At 45.5% G+C, this 17,401-nt stretch overlaps 1 protein-coding gene across 3 annotated transcripts in view; it reads left to right on the top strand.

The window, feature by feature from the left end:
- csul (protein arginine N-methyltransferase 5) overlaps positions 1-17,401 on the top strand; it is a 95,179-nt gene that overhangs the window by 43,950 nt on the left and 33,828 nt on the right. For all 3 annotated transcript variants that reach the window (XM_077647505.1, XM_077647504.1, XM_077647506.1), the window contains exons 12-13: positions 1,753-1,928; positions 4,996-5,105. In XM_077647505.1, the coding sequence (XP_077503631.1) occupies positions 1,753-1,928; positions 4,996-5,105 (286 nt within the window). The remainder of the gene's footprint in view (positions 1-1,752; positions 1,929-4,995; positions 5,106-17,401) is intronic.

The raw sequence follows: 17,401 nt of genomic DNA, 5'->3' as shown, positions 1-17,401 counted from the left end.
GTGAAACTTGGACTCGATGGTCGGGAACCAGGGTTCTGAGTCCGAGGGCCAGAATTCAGGCAGCTGACCGCAGCGGTGGCCAAGTGGGTGAGCATCCGCCTCGCATGCGGGAAGTGCGGGGTTCGATCCCAAGTGCCACCGGGTACCCACCGGTGATACAATGGGTACAAGCTTTGCCCCGGTCTTGTGTCGGCTTATTTAGGGTGAAATGCTTGGGAAATGGGTCTTTGACCTCATCATGAGAAGTCGAAAATATCTTGTGCCATGGCGCTCTTTGGCCATAGATGCCCTTGCGCCATAGAAATCTAAAATCCAATCCAATCCAGAATTCGGGCAGCTGGAGCGTGGAGATGGCGTCGTGCTCATGCGGGGGTGGCGGCGGGGATGACAGAAGCGACGAGGCAGGGGAGGAAGCTTTTGCCATCGCTTACAGGTTCTGTGGCAGGTGTCGAAGGCAGCCGGGGTCTTGAGCTCCGTGCAGCAGTAGGCATACGCTGATGCAGGCACAAGCCAGGAACAAAGGCGGGGCAGCTCAAAGTCCAGAGTCACCAGTTTGTGTGCGGAGCATCCCAGACACAAGCCGAAGGTGTCTGGTGCCCACATATTTATTAAGAGGACTCGTTCTGTCAGGAGGGAGCGGAGCCGCTGGAAAGCCAAGGAGGCGCAACACTGAGATCTGATCGTGTAGCCGTCGAATTCTGATCTGCGCCCACCCGCCGAGCGTTTTGGGGTATGTCGTCTTCTTCTGGAGCCAGGCACAATGCTGCATGCTACAAAATAAATGCACCATACTTTCACATGTAAAGGTAATAGAAAAATATTTTGTAGTTAGTCATTCTCAGTTCGTGCAAAAGGTGACAAGTTATAATGCAGTGAATAACTGTTGTGCAAAATCAGATAGCATCATTTTCAGTGGGCCATGTTTAAAATGCTAACACATGAAAATCTTGTTGGTAAAATTTATTTACCTTAGTACAAGCAAGGAGCATATAACTTTCTTATGCTTCTGCTCAATGCAAGTTTGGGCAGAAATAGGCAGTGATTGAGTATGCAGTCTGTTAATTTTGCATGTCGCTTTAAACTCTGCATCACGTTGGTTTAATCACATTGTAGACAGTCAAGCTCGTGTATATACACGGGGCCAATTCAGCCACATGCCTACATCAGCAAAAGTTGGTAATGCAAGATGCCCATATGCTGTGCGATGTCAGTGCACATTAAAGATCCCCAGGTGGTCGAAATTATTCCGGAGCCCTCCGTTACGCAAAGGCGCCCGTGTGCTGTGTGATGTCAGTGCACATTAAAGATCCCCAGGTGGTCGAAATATCTACGGCACCTTTTTCTTCTTTTATTCTTTCTTTCGCTCCTTTATCCCTTCTCTTCTGGCGCGGTTCAGGTGTCTGCCGAGATGTGAGACAGATACTGCGGTCGTTTCCTTTCCCCAAAAACCAATTTTCAATTTTTGGTAATGCAAGCATTCTTACATGGCAGTGTCACACAGTGAATGTGGTTCCTTTGCGTTAGAGTTGCCTGTTGGTACAGTGGCGTACCATCAGGGACTGGAGCTAGGGCTGTCGGTGATTATAGTATCAGCCACTCATACATGCAGCTTGGTGCTTCAGATTTTATGCTGAGTAACATTCAAGAAATTTGGCTTTGGTTCTGCCTCGACCTTGTGAAATTGCTTTGAGAATGAGACATTGTAAACATCAGAAGTGTACTGAGAAGAGTGCTTCCTTATGTTTTATGCAGGTTACTTTCGCAGCAAACTGACTCTTGGAAAGACCGCGTCACGGTGGTGTCATGTGACATGCGTGACTTTGATCCTTCTGAGAAGGCAGATATCCTTGTGTCCGAGCTGCTAGGCTCTTTTGGTGACAATGAGCTTTCTCCAGAGTGTTTGGATGGTGCACAACGTTTCTTGAAAGGTGACATTTTTTTTCTTTTCTTTTCTTTGAGTCTTATCACTTCAAAATCAAGCAGTGAACTATAAAATACTTGCAGTGCATATCGTATTTACATGATTGTAAGTCGACTCGAACATAAGTCGACCCCCTCCACATCACATTTCTAAAAAAAGGAAAAAAAAAACTGAAGGTCGTTTACACTTGGCCCTTAATAATAGAACGCGATAGCACTATCCTGCGGCCTCCGCCTATCGCCAGCCGCTATCGGCGCCCGTGGGCACATTCCAAAACGAAAATGTATTAGTCATTAAACTACTCGTCCACACTTGCACCACTATACTCACTAGCGCTGCCATCGCGATCACTGCTGCAGTCCCACAGCCCGTCATTCTAACATCGTCGTGCAGCGAAATCCGGCACTTCGCAAACAGCCACATTATGACATTGTGTGGAACAGCTGAAAACCACGCTGTAGCATGCCTGATATCTTCTTAGTCTCGCCTTTGTTTATGGTGCGATGCTTTGGTTTCGATTTTAAGTTGACCCCCCCCCCCCCCCCCCCCCCTCCCCTCTTCGGGTTTTCAAAGTTTGAAAAATAGGTAGACTTACAAGCGTGTAAATGCGGTACTTCTTGTGTTCATTATTACAGTATGTAGGCTGATGGTGTAGCAAACAAATTGCATCGTCTAAGCATCATGCTGCGTGAGCAGCAGCAGCATCATCATCATCAGCCTGACTACACCTACTGCAGGGCAAAGGCCTCTCCCATGTCTCTCTAATTAACCCTGTCCTTTGCCAGCTGTGCCCACCCTATGCCTGCAAACTTCTTAATCTCATCCGCCCACCTAACCTTCTGCCGCCCCCTGCTACGCTTGTCTTCTCTTGGAATCCACTCGGTTACCCTTATCTTGCCTTCGCATTATATGCCCTGCCCAAGCCCATTTCTTCCTCTTGATTTCGACTAGGATGTCATTAACCCACGTTTCTTCCTTCACCCACTCTGCCCGCTTCCGGTCTCTTAACGTTACACCTATCATTTTTCTTTCCATGGCTCGCTGCGTTGTCCTTAACTTAAGCTGAGCCGTTTTCGTTAAGCTCCATGTTTCTGCTCCGTAGGTGAGTACCAGTAAGATACAGCATTGTGGCTATTTTGCTTTTGCTGAATTCAAGGAAGTGCATGAAACTAATGCAGTTTCTTAACCTATTTCTAAGCACACTACCAAATGACATTTATTTGTGCACCATGATATCTCCTGTTCTGAGGTTATCAGTGTTTGCAAGCCACAATAGAAAAATTTGCTTAGTTTTGAAGTGAAGCATTTGTCTTCATTTTCAATATTCACAGCACCAAGTTGTCTAAAAAGTAGTGTGCAAATATTGAAATTTTAACACGATAGCATTAAAAGGCCTCTGAAAAGGGGTGTTTAAGGTTGGCTATAAAATTATTTCATTAAGTAGAGTACAAGCCACTGAGCGTTCATGCCACGTACGAGGCCTCAAAAGCGAGCGGATAATTTACAGTGCATTTTTTAAAATTCTAGCCGTCCATCCCATCCATTCTTTGCCTTGTCTTCCCTCCCCCACATTCCTTCTCCCTCATCTCCTCTGAAAGTGGCAATTAAGGATCTTCCTCTCTTCACTTTTCCACCTGCCAAACAAAGCTTCAGGCAGACGGAAAGATGGGCAAGCTTTTCCAACATGGTGCCTCTAATGCTAATGCATAAAAAAAAAAGACCCCCCCCCCCCCCAGAAAAAAAAAAAAAACTTCCAAAAATGCGGTGAAGCCTTGCGAGTCTGCTCAATTGCACAAACAGCAAACAACCCGTGACGAGAGCGCAGTTTCAGTGTGCTGGAAGGACAATGTGGACATAAGTGAGCGGAATGCACATTGGTGTCGAAACCACGAGACTGCTTGTAAAAAAAAGGAGAGACCAGTGACGCGCCAGTCTGCGCCTGAAAGCAGTGCGCAGCGGAGTTTGGATGGCTGGTGCTTGCCTGACCGACATCCGCCCTCAAGCTTAGAAACCGCAATTATGCAGCCAGGATGCTTTTCGGCCTAGCGAGAGCTGCCCTCCTATTTTTGTCATGCTCACCATTATGCGCATGTCAGAGATGTGTGGGATCAGAATGAGAGAGAATGTTTACAACATTCATATGCAGGGCGAATGCATGACATAGCCTTATATGCAGAATTGGTCTTTCTCTACTTAACATTCATTGATCCCTGGGAGTCCTCCTAGCGCAGTGGTGCAGCGGTTAAGCTGGTCAAGCAATGCGCCACTGCCCTGGGATGGCAGGTGCTGCCACCAGTGGAATTTGTGTGATCCACGATGCTCTCGTACAGACACACAAAGAAACGCTAGACAGTTTTGTTCGGGCCAGAGTCACTGGATTAGTGCTTTCTCACTAAAGTGCACTATGCAATAGGCAGGATTTTTACACGATTGCTTGCCCTGCCGGTGGCACTTGAACTCAACCAGCCTTCGGTAGCCCCATGTGAAACTTTGAAAGTCGGCTTTTCTGCACATTGGAGTAGACCAAAATAAGATGGTGCAGCTCACGCAAGAAGGGTTGTGAAGGTGACAGGACGAGTGGTACAGGTGTGGGCGTTAAGCACGTAGCAGGTTACGGAAGGGTCAAACAGAAAACCACACGCTTTCGCGTTGTGATTGTTCCAAGTGGGTGGTCACTGGTCAGTCCTCATCACGAGCAATATGTTTTAAAGCCCATTTGCAGAATTTCGCATGAGGTCCAGCCTAGCAGTGTCCAAATGCGATTGGTACATGTGATAAACTAACGAGAAAGCGGAGAGGGCTAAACTTGATCTGGAGACAATTTGCCCAGATATTGTGGTTTTGCAATGGCCTGACTTATGAAAGTTGGCGCAGGATTCGATTGCTGCTGAAATTTCAGAAATTCTCGAATATCGATTTCTCGAACTGAATATGACCTACTAACAAACATATTCAATTTGCTTTTGAAATTTAACATATTCGCACACCCATACTAAAAAGACATGGTTGTTTATGTGTAATTGTATTTCCTGATCACTAACTTTCTTTGATTTTAAAATTTATTTTCTCTTAAGATGATGGAATCAGCATTCCCTGCAAGTATTCCTCATACCTGTCACCACTTCAATCTCAAAAGCTGTACATAGAAGTGGCAGCGTTAAGGGAAAAGGACAAACACCCTCTGGTGAGCTTTGTGACATCTTTTAAGGGAAATAGTCATTTTTGATCTAATGTCAGAAGTGTCACCTGTGAGGCACTTTAAAACTTCTTTGAATGCATGTACAGCCTTTGTCAAAAGTTGAAAGCCCAAGGTGTTTTTGCTCATTATGCATTGCCAGCATTCCAAATATTTTGAAGGTGAGAGGAGCTCTCATCCTCAATCCTCCGAAAGTTAGGACTGCCATGAATACTACAGAGGCCCTCATTACATGGCTTAGAAGTACAAAGGCTGTACTTATCATGTTTTGGCTTCATGACCATCTCTTCTAATTCTTGAATGGTCTGTATGAATGTAGAATTCCTATGGCAGATACGGATGAAGTTTATGGACTCTTTTTGGAGCAACCCTATTCCAATGGCAAGATGGGAGTGCTGGCTATGTATTTGAAAATCTTGGGAATAGCCATCTATCCCGGATCACTCTGTGGAGCAAAAATATTTGCTTTGCCAATTACGGCAGATTTCTTCGCCCATGTCTGCTTACCTATCAGAACTCGTGGTGAGCAAGGCAGCAATGGATGCCATAGACACTGTGTTGTGCCACGTATTGCTAATTTCACTCACTGATGGTGACAGTTCTGATCTTGATGCTACGAGCACAAACTCTAGTGATGGCAGTTCTGACATGGACCATGAGTGTTAAATTGCAGCTTACAAATAAATGCTTGAGTTGACATTCTGCCTGTCTGTGGAGAGTGGCCTCAGAGACAGTGTTTGATAGCTTCCCAGCGATTGCCTCAGGAGTGCATGAGATCAGCATAGAAATATTTGGTTTTTATTTTTGAAAATTTGGTGGACTTTTTTCGATGTTTATTTCAGAACGCCACTTTCGTTGTTGTTTTTTTTTAAGACGTATATTATTTTCTACATACGAATTTTCATTTTTTTTGGGGGGGGTGAAAAACATGGTGTCCCTGTGCAGTCAAAAGTGACATACAGTTTACATTGACCTTTTTTCTTTTTTGCCAACTAGCCACTCGTGTAGCAGTTTGTAGCAGTTTTTAAAGCATGTGTTTAGCCTGGTTGGTTGGCCCGTGGTTTTGCTTTGCTGGGTCGTTGGCATGTCTGGCGATGGTGTTACTTCACTGGTAGCATTAGTTGATGAAGACGACGATGTGCAATGCACAGCGCGAGAGAGTGTTTAAGCTGAGGCTCTAGCCTAGTGCTCTCACACAGCTGCCTGCAAACCTGATCTGTTGGCGCCGCCACGGGTTCAACTCCCAGTCATGGATTATTATTCGATTTCTATTAATTTACGTATGTATGTAGGTGACAAGATTCTTGGTCGGTGTTATTGAGTGTATCAGTGCTTCTAAAAGTGGCCGTTTTAAGAGCTTTCTTTGCAGAAGAGTCATCCAGTCATAAAGCAAAATTGCCAAAATAAATGATTGGGCCTTGAGACAAAAATGTGAAGTGGAAGTTTAGTTCTAAAAACTTGATTTTTACATTCTTGTTGCACTCTGTGCTAAACAAGAGGACTGTGCACCTTATGCTCCGCGAGCTAAGGCAGCGATGGAACTGCTGCTTAACTGTCGCGGAAGCCACATGACACCTTCGTGCCGTTTATGCATGGTTTCGCATTGACGGTTGCTTTAAATGTCCTTGCATGTCCTTACAATGCTCACTGTCCTTACATGTAGCGGAAAAACCTAAATAACGAAGTGACGACCCCAAGTCAGTGATAAGTCCAAGCAGACGCTTAGCTAAGTGATCGAGCCTTCCTATCTGCAACGGCGTGTCTGAGTTCGTGGATCAATGCCTCATAACTCACGCTCACTGTACTAAATTCTAGGCATGTGCGAATAGTGAATTTCAAGTTCGAAGTGAATACGAAGCGAATAGTCATTTTGTTCGAATATTTTCGAATCGAAGCGAATATTTTCGAAGCGAAGCGAATGGTTTGCGAACGCAAACACAGCTGTAAAAAAAATATTTACACTGGAACTCGTAGTTTCTAGAATTCACAAGGTAACTGAATGAAAGAAAAGCACAACTAGTACAAGGATCTAGAATAGTCTAGAATATTTATTGGCACTCCTGCATGCTCTCTGGCCGAGATGCTCACAAAACACCGACTGCTCTACATGTTCAGGAAGCAGGAGCTCCCTCCTTCTCGTGACAACTTTTCCAGATGCAGAAAATAGCCTTTCACTGGACACCTGTGTTGCTGGTATCCCAGTGTATAATTGAGCAACCTTTGCCAACTGTGGAAAGGTTTCCTTGCCACTGGTCCTCCACCAGAGGTAGGGGTTTTCTGCTCTAGGCCTCAGAGGTGGGTGCAGGTGGTCCTCTAACTCTAGCAGTGGCCGTCTTGTTGCAGTGCTCACAGTGCTGGTCGAGGCCAAAGCTCCAAAAACGCTCCACACATCACTGTCGGTAGTTGGTGCAGACGCAGTAATGCTGGCATCCATGTCTCCTTCCAGTGGAAGACTTTTCTCCAATGCCGAACACACCTGACTCTTCAGCCACTGTGCCTCACTAGGATGACTGTAGCACACTGACATGAATCGAGCATCTAACACTGTGCTCAAAGCATATGGGATTTGCATTTTTATATCCACAAAGCGGGACTTCATGTTCTGGAGCAGGTTTCCCGCAAATATGGAATCTTCGCCACCGCCATGCTGCTTCTGTGCCAACAGGAGTTGCATGCAATGTATTAGGGCCGTTGTACGATCGTTTCGGAGCGCCTTCCGCCTCGTCCGCTTCGCGAGCGGTCCGCCAGTTTTCGGCCGCCAGGCGGATGTGAGGCGGAAAGGTGTTGTACGATCACTTTGGCGCTTGCGAGCGAGGCGGATGGTCCCAGCTTTCCGATTGGCGCGCCCGGCAGTGCCTGTCGTCTAATCACGTGCGGCGGTACAGGCATGCATGCTTGTAGAAAAACACGCAGATATCTTGCAGTAGGGATAGCCCGTATTAATTGCGGCGTAATTGAGACATCCGTTCCGTCAACGCTTTTTTTTTTTTGCCGCAGGATTTTCGTCGAAGGTACAATCGTGGTCGGCTGTGATATGTGTGGGAAACGACATGCAGACCATTTATATCCAAGACACCAAAAAATATCGCGATCGCGAACTCTTCCTCGTTTGATCGCGATGTTTTCACAACGGTCGACGATTTGCGAAAATAACAGAAGGCTGCCCCCTCTGAAAGTTAGGCAACCCTCAGGATTTCAGAACAACGACGCAATTCTTATTGCGAATTCTCCATATATATGGTCAGGCCACAGTACAGGCTGCTATCAACCGACCGTAATTATAACCGGGATAATCACGTTTTTCAAATAGTTCAGATTACATACTTAATATTTTAGTCAGTTATTCAAAATTGCACACTGCAGTGTTAATGCACTGCTGACAGAGAAAAAAATAATGGCACTTGCAGCCTTTCCTAAGGAGCCTGTCACACTAGTTCGACACGACAACGATGATCGGCCGACCAGGTCGGCATACCGTGTCTGTGGCAGACCAACCTGTCACACTAGGCCGACAACGATACCAACGCGTCCGACGACCAGATGTCTTCGTAGTGTGACGTGCTTTGACGCCCGCGACGCCGACAAACCCAGACTGCCGACCGTGTCGACGCGAGATCGGTCGCCGAGCTAAAACATTCACCAGACACGAACACGATTCCGCTCTAGTGCTGTTTGTTTAAGTTCATAACAAGCTCTGGGATAGATGAATGTTCAAAAAGTATCATTACTGAGGATCGTTGGCCAATGCGAAGGTGCTGGTTGAAGTGATAACTACGATACAAGCAAATTTCAGCCGCCAGCTGCTGCTGCTGCTTCGTGTGGCTCGCCTGACGTCTGCTAGATCCGCTGCTGAAGGCGTCGCGGAAATCGAGCATAACTTTTTTTATTATGGGACAGGTTGACAGTAAAGGGGTGACTAGAGAAGTTTCTTTATTACGGCGCTGGCTAGTTCCAAAGCGCCCTGAGCTGCGGCATCGATGCGAAACCAGCTAGGCTTAGCGACGAGCACGGCAGCCGGGAAGCAGCGCAGTTCGTCGCACTGGAGCTGCCGCAGGCGGCGTCGTTGACGAAAGCGCGGCTGTTTTGCAGGCATGCTGTCGTTGCTCGAATATAGCAGGCGGCCTTTCTGATAGCATGGCTGTTTTGTCTTTTTTGGTGCGAACGTGAAGTAAACCAAGCCTGCTCGCCGGCAGGCCAGCCTGGATACCGTACGCCGCCGTAATAAAAATCAGCTTAAGATTGTTTTTGACGTAAGCAATAAACGCTCAGACAGAGAAATGTGCCAAATGTATCATTCCTGAGGATCGTTGATCAACACCGAGTTGCTGGTAAAAGCAACAACTCTGATAGGAGCAAAATTTCTCGCCAGAATCGCCTCGCAAGCTGCCGCTGGCCCGCCGTTGCGGTCCGGCTCGCCTTTCGCCCGCAGCGGTCCGCTGGCTCCGCAGCCGAAGGTGTCGCGGAAATTGACCATAACTTTAGTTTATGGTAAGATTATACTGCTAACAGGAAAGCGATATTAAGAGATATTATAGCGCAGGCTACTCGCGAAGCGGCGTGTGCTGCGCCAGGCAGCAGCGCAGTTCGTCGCCTGGCGCGACCGCAGGCGGTGCCGTTGCCGAAATCTCGCTACTAGCGCAAGCATGCTTTGTCGCTGCTCGTGTATAGCAGGCGGTCTTTCTGATAATATTTCTATTTTGTCTTTTATGGTGCGAACTTCAACACCAAGCCAAGCAGTAATCAGACCGCTGCGAGTGGCAAAGCGTACGCTTTGAGCTCGAGTGCTTGAGTCGAGCGGCGCAGCGATGCTTGCTGCTCCGTGTGTCCCTGCTTGCAGTGGGGCTACAATTCGCAAGCAGCGACCGGTGCAGCACGCCGGCCGAGTTTTCGCACATGGGTCGCCTGCTTTTTAGTTCTATCGTCACACTGCTGAGTGTTTCTTATCAGCACCTCTGAAAACCGCGGATTGCTCTGTTCTCCATGGTGTCGTGGGTATAGCAGTAGTTTCGCATTCCAGAGGTTCCTAGTTCGAATCCGCTTGGTCGGGAATTTTTTCTTCTTTTTATTATTTTAGTTTTAAATAATCTCTCCTGTCTGTTTACCCGCAAGCGACTGGATTTATTTTTCGAGCCATGCCTTTCTGACCCAGCAATAAGTGCCGCTCAGTACTGGGCTATAATCACAAGTGTTAAGAGTTTGTTTTACTATGGTGAGATTTATTTAAAACAGTTAAAAATGAAGCGTCCAGGCCCATGAATTTCGCATAGCAGGAAATGACAAAAGAAGAGTGAGAACGAGAAAGGGCCAAGTCGGCGGGAGGTCTCGCACACGGTCTCGCTAGTGTGACATGGGAGTTGGCGAACCATCGGCCAACTGCCGTCTTGTGGGAGACGTGGCGCCGACGCTGACAGTCGACCGACTGTTTTCGTCGGCACAGTGTGACAGAGAGCCAGACATCACGACGACATGGTTTTGGCAGACCGAATCGGCCGGCTGTTGGCCTTTCTTTTGCACAGTTGTCATTTTAATATGTAAACAAACCCCCCCCACCCCAAACTATGTATACAGCCAGCTTACTGCTAATGCAAAAGACATGCTTATCTATTCAATATATAAGTTGTGTGTGTCTGAATTGTGTATGCATTAAAAATTCACATTTTAGCACACTGCAGTCAAACACAAATGCACATAAGAAATTATGACTTTTCCAGTTGTTTGGAACAGGTAAAATCAGTTCTAATTAAAGCAGTTCTACATTTTACAGAACAGTGACAATGTAACAATAGTGACTTATTTTTGTTGTTTTTCAGTCCATTATTAAAGCCAAAATAGAAATAGCACTGTGTGGCTGCAAAGGGGCTTAGACATGCATCACTTGGTTGTAGTGCAAGGCACTTTGTTCTCCACAGAGACAGCGGGCTGTCAGGTAGTCCTTTAGCACATCTTCATGAGCTGATATTGCCATTGCACAAGTCAGACTACAGAATTAAAAACAAGTATGGGAAGTTCTGCTGAAGGCCATGTCATTGTTGCCATGTACAAAATAAGCTGGCATATACTTTGTTCAACTCCAAAGCATTCTCAAATGTCGCTGTGAGTGGAAAACAATATGGGTGCCTTTGTATTGCATAAAAGTCTACACATTTCTTTCTATTACTATAAACATAATGAGATGTGGGAGCCAGTAAAGTGGATTACAGGTAGAGGAAATGCAAGAACCAATTTGGAGGGCTTACATTGCAATGGCTCCTGGCTTAGGCTGGGAAAGAATACTTTGTACAGTCAGGGAAACAGGATACAATGACCCTATAATCTGCTTATCTCGCGCAAACACCAACATCTCAAGAAGAATTTGTAAACTTGGATTTCCAGTATGAGGTCTATGATGTTGCACAATAAAATGAAATAAAAATTGAGCCATTTAAGTATGTGACAGGCATATATGCGTATGTTCTCTGATACAACTTTTAAGCAATGTTTAAGAGTTATTTTCACTCATTAGTAAAATGTAGACTGACTGAATGTAAAGGTGATCAGTTCACAATCTAGCTAGCAAAAGTGAGCATTGCTCACTGTTAACTGATGTTTATACAACTCAACATGTGTTGAATTTTAAAAAGAGTGTGCTATTAGTTGCTGTCAACATTTTCAGCAAAATATATCTATTTCACTGCAAGTGTGGTTTTGAAAGAATGAAATTAATTGAGGCATCGAGAGGCATCAGAAACTTGGAAAAGACCAATTTGAAGTTAGGCCGAAGAAAGCCGAAAAAAAAACTGAAAAGCAGTGATGACTTTTGTCTTTACTGGTGTCTCTTTGCTGCAAATTGAAGTTGACGGCTTTTGTGTTCAAGATGAACCAACAGCCCTGTTAACACTATCCTGAATATATAAAAGTCACATGCATAAACATGCATTCGTAGCATTCTCACTGAGCCATGTTATGAAGGCGGTGTGTTGCTTAGCTGAAGAGACTATAAGAGAGAAACCAAGAAAAATCTGACCTAGACAGGCACAATAATGCATGCTTAGCTTTTGAGTGCACAGGTTCAGTTGGCTAGACCTAGCTTTTGAACAGTGTGCAAGTAAGCGTAAATGCAACTGTATGCCGTCCAACAAAAGTATTGTGTAAATGTGCCCCAATATTACTTGAAATAGATTGTGAGGAAAGTTCTTACGCGTAAGAGAACATTGCATTGGCTTGCCGAGCTGAGCAAGCGACTAAGCACTTCATTAGAACAATTTATTTTAACATTTATTATACCTAAATAGTACTAAATGACAATACTTGAGTGGTCAGCTTTATGTAGAAGTAATCAACCATTAGAATCCAAGCACAGCCATACGGCTACAAAGGAAAGCTTTGTAGCTCTTCTTTATGGCCTTATGACTGCACTTGGGTGGACATTAATGAATATTTACTCCCCTATTGCAAATATTCTCTGCCTTGGGGAAATCACTTTGATCAGTGGATGGACATCATCATTTGCTGGGTGGATTTCTGCAGTGACCAGCTCAAAGGACAAGAGGCTAGTAAGCCTTGTGAGGTGGAAGGCCATTCCAGCCTTTAGAGGCAAAAACAAAAATCAATCTTGAAATGCAGTGGCATGAGCTAACTGAGGCACAACAGTACTTGTGCGGCTAGTGCAGAAGGAAAGATGAGTCAGAACAGATTAGTTGGTTATGTGATGGTAAAGAGTTAAAAAAAACCCTGCAGTTTCTGCCCGACATAAAGAAATTTGAAGATACACCTTTGGTGCTGTGAAACTGGAGCTTCAACAATAGTCTGAGCAAATAAAACAAGGGCTCAGGTCTGAACTCATTCTAGGATTTTAGTTAAGTTCGGTTTGTGCCATGTGCCAGATGGTGCCACACAGGGGATCTGAACGCAAGTAACTTGGAAGACGGCGATGCTAAGTACATGTTATGGTGTAAATATCCTAGGCTGTGGGAGGGCGTACAAGCATTATGAGGTGAGACCATGCTACATTGCGAGCCATGTGAATGGCTGAGTATTTCAACCAGTATCCAGTGAAAATACCTTTCTCGGTAAGCCCTTATAAGTAGGCAAAATGTAGTTTTGCTGACAATAAAAAAAGACGTGAGCACATTCTTAGTAACATTAGCAAACAGGCCATTCTAGAGCATGCAAAATGTTGTTTTGGAGAACTAAAACATGGGTATTTATTGCAAGATGGCAGACCCCTTTATATAGCCATCAGTGAAGGCATGTAACAAAACACTGAAGGGAAAGCCATAATGTAGGCAGTAAAAAGCTGAGGCTCAAGGGCAATGCCTTGGGGGATATCCAAGACTGCAGGAAAAGGCAGGATGCTTAAGGATTGGCTAGGAAAATCTGCCGACGGCTGGCTTGGATCTAGTTTAGAGCTATTGGATACAGGTTAAAGCACGACAAAAAAAGCCATACATAAATAAGTGAATCACATGCTTTTTCAAAGCCAAGAAAAAAGCATCGAGGGGGATATTGCAGTCAAGGTGCATGTCGTGAAGAACAAGAGCAAGTTGGCTATTGCAGGAACATTTTCTAAAAGCTTGCCAATTTGGATGAAACAACTTAATGGGCCAAAAAAATCTAGCAGGGCAAGAGTACAAAATGTGTTTGGTGATTTGCAGCACATGACAATGGCATAAATAGGGCCATAGGTGCTGGGTAATGATGGGTAAGAAACATAGAGGCGCCAAGCTAGGATGAGGCAGGAAGCTATCTGCACAGTATGCACTAGATATGCGTACACCGTGCTTCCTGTCCCGTTGATGTTTGCTACAAATTTCACAAAACTTGGTACAGGTGTACTGTCGGGTGAACAGGCAGTAAGTTTGCATATTGAAACTGCGCTAAGGGAGGAGGACAACAGAGCAAGAATTGTTACTATGTGTAGTGGTGCTGTTTTCCGCCGACTTTGTTCCTAACATACCTTTACCAGCTCTATAGGGCTCATTTTGCAGTCTGCTGTTTTAAGTGGTGTCAGGTAAAGCCAATCGCTATTCTTCAACCAACAAACTGCTGTGCCATACAACACATCCTTCTAATCATCTTCATAAGTTGCAAGATAAATGTACTTCTTTAGTCTCATATTCAAAATAACACAGATTAATTGCTTGTGTCATCATCAGAACTAAAAAATTAACCATACTTTCACATATACAGCCATTCCTCATTAGTGCAGTCCTCGTTAATATGGACTCATACTATTACCAGTGTTTCTGGGGAAAAAACTTTTTTCAGTGCACTTACGCTTTGCTAACATAGAAACTTGCTGATCATAGTGGACAGAGTGAAAATGCGTACGGCCCATTGTTGCATATGTTCTTGTCCCATTAATGTGCAGAGGGGAAAGATTTAAAATTTTGGATTTGAGCAGATAAATCGAACGCTGCCTGAATCGTATACCTATCTTGCACACTGGAATTGCCATCACAATGCTTGCCCCACTGTCTGCACAGACTGTTATGCTAACCCGTGGACTGCCAGGCACACTGACTTCTAACCAGCTCACACACTTTCTGGTTGCCAAAGAGCTTCTCTTTCTAGTGTAAAAATCACTGTCAGGGCTTGGCGAATCACATCCTGGCTTGGATTCCTCATTGCACAAAATGAAATAACCTGCTTAAAATTAAAACAACAGAATCGCTTGCTTATATTATAACCTCACGTATGCCTACCCGCAGCCCGCAATTCTAGGTTAGCACTCTTTATACTGAGTACACCGCAGAAGAAAAGAAAAATGCAACACTCCTGATTCAGGCATGCGCAGCGGGCAAGAACAGAACTAGGCACCGGTGCAAAGCAGGGAATCTGCTAATGCAAGCAGCAACAGCTATTTCATTCAAGTAATGGAATGGGTTCAAATTAAACGTGGTCTTTGCCTTGGCAGGTCAGTGGTTCCATTGATACTACAGGACTCTCAGAAACAGGGCAACATCGGTATTGCAGAACCAACCACCATGCAACAATGCTTAGCACATTTCAAAATTTCAAAAAACTGAAATAAGCTTTGTTATTGTAGCTTTGAATCTGTGCAGGAATGGTACTGTCGTGACCACACAAATGTGAAAGGATAAGTGGGCCAGACAACCTAGCCGATCACTAGGGAAGGAGCAAATATGTGTCTATATGTCAGCAAATAAACTTTTGTTAGTGTAAAATGTAAGGAGGATTAAGGAAATCTTGGAAGCGTTCTACACTGTCGATACACAGCTGATTGTGCTCGCCATCGCCGTCACTCAGCAGACAAGTAATCATGTCCGTAGCACGCAGTCACAGGCAAATGAAGGTAGCAAGGTGCATGTGCATTCTGACATCACCTTCTCAAGGCTTCGAAACTGTGTTGTTAAACAAACTGGTGCGGCTGTCCCAGGGAGTGCTGGTGAATAACCACTTAACACCAGCAAGACTTGTTATGCACAACTTGTTCTGTGGACAATTTTTACCCCATAAGTTGCTGCCAGTTATTTTTTTTGCATAACAGAGTAGAATGCTCATTGAAAAGTAGACTCATGAGTTAACACATATGAGAGATTCTACACTGTGAACTAGCCGTGATTTAAATGCGGCAATGATTCTTGTTCGTAATCACGTAATACCATGTCACAACCTAAACCTAAATGGCTAGAGGAAGTGTTCAGTCACCCATTCATCGCGCAAATATTTATTGCAGACAAATATCTGCACAGCCGGCAGGAAATAAAAAGAAATGACGCCCCCGAAGATACATCTGTACTGCACACCAATGTTTCCACACAAGTCACACAGTGCCGCCGGCCACTCGTAACCCGAGCACCCATAATCACAAAATGTATTGAATGGAGCGCCAAGACGCAAAAGGATGGCAGCGTTGCTTTTGTCGCCGCGGAAAACAGTCCGGCGGCCGTGCAGCAAAGATCGTGTCACGTCGCACACACGGCAGTACTCGAGCACAGCGCCCGCACGAATCGCGATCAAAATGGTAATGAATACGTAGCAGAAATAACGTAGTGTGGTAGCGATCACTGCAACCATCGCAACGAATGCGACTAGCTGCGCAACGCCACGATCATTTCAGCATTCGGAAAGCACAGCGTCCGTCGTCAGCTTTCGCAGGCACACATTTCTCTGCCTTGACGTAAAAGCACTCGCTCCGATCGCAATCACGTTCACTACGCGGACACTTGTCATTGTGCTATGCAGCTCATGCACGCACAAGAAATTCACCGTGACTCGCCGCTGTCCGTGCAATCCGCCTTGGTCCGTGATGATCCTCGCAGGAATTACAAACGCTTACAACAACCACAAACAGCTCGAAATAAACACTTCGTGACACCGCCACTGCACAGGCCTTGCATCGGTTTGAAGCGGCGCTCTGTCAACTCCGTCAGCGTAGATGATTACAGAATTCAACTAGTGGAACTATCGCTCACCACTGCTGAACGCGGCGAAGTTTGCAGTCGCTCTGAACACTGGTAATATCAAGATGTGTCCAATATAATATGCTTCGCGACATCGCTGCCACTGCCCAGGCCGCGCTCCCCAGTTCAGTCGACGGATGGCCATCTTGCCCCGGCAGGGCAGAACCGAGGCGGAGGGCGGAGGGGCTCAAGACGTCACTGACGTCACGGGAAAAGCAGCCAATAGCTGCAATCCGGTCCCCGGCCGGATGCGCTCGTCTGCCAGAAAGTTGAAGTTGACCAACTTTCCATCCGTTCGCCGAACGAGGCGGATCCGCCAGGCCCGCTCGCGAAGTGGACGAGGCGGAAGGCGCTCCGAAACGATCGTACAACGGCCCTTAGTGGCACAACTTGTGAGAGGGTCGGGTGCTTCTCTGAGCAGCTCTCCCTAGTGGCTTCCTCTACACATTTCAACACTGATGTTACTGCAGCCATTAGGCGCCACTCGGTTGTTGACAAATTATCAATCGTGTCTTGTTCCGACTAGTCCAAGGAAATTGCCAGGCACAGCTTCAGGAGCCGTGCCATCATCTCATACTCGCTGTTCCACCGTGTGGGAACATCTTGAATGACCTCCAGGGGTTCTATTCCCATGCTGGCTTGCACATCCTTGAGGTGTGTTCTTGCAACAGCACCAGTACATGAGTCCCATAGAAATAAGTGTCTCCGGTATTGCAGCATTAATAAACAATCTTAAGATTTCGACTTCTGCTGGCATTGACGATATTAATACAAAAATTCTCAAAAGCACAGTGATCCATTCAAGCAATATTCTCTTCCATATATTTCGTCAGTCGCTATCAACTGGTGAAATTCCAAGGGATTGCAAAATTGGTAAAA

The sequence above is a fragment of the Amblyomma americanum genome, chromosome 1, assembly GCF_052857255.1.
Source record: "Amblyomma americanum isolate KBUSLIRL-KWMA chromosome 1, ASM5285725v1, whole genome shotgun sequence".
NCBI classification, from domain to species: Eukaryota; Metazoa; Arthropoda; class Arachnida; order Ixodida; family Ixodidae; genus Amblyomma; species Amblyomma americanum.
Note: the sequence above shows the minus strand (reverse complement) of the source record. Positions and strands in the feature narration are given on the sequence as shown.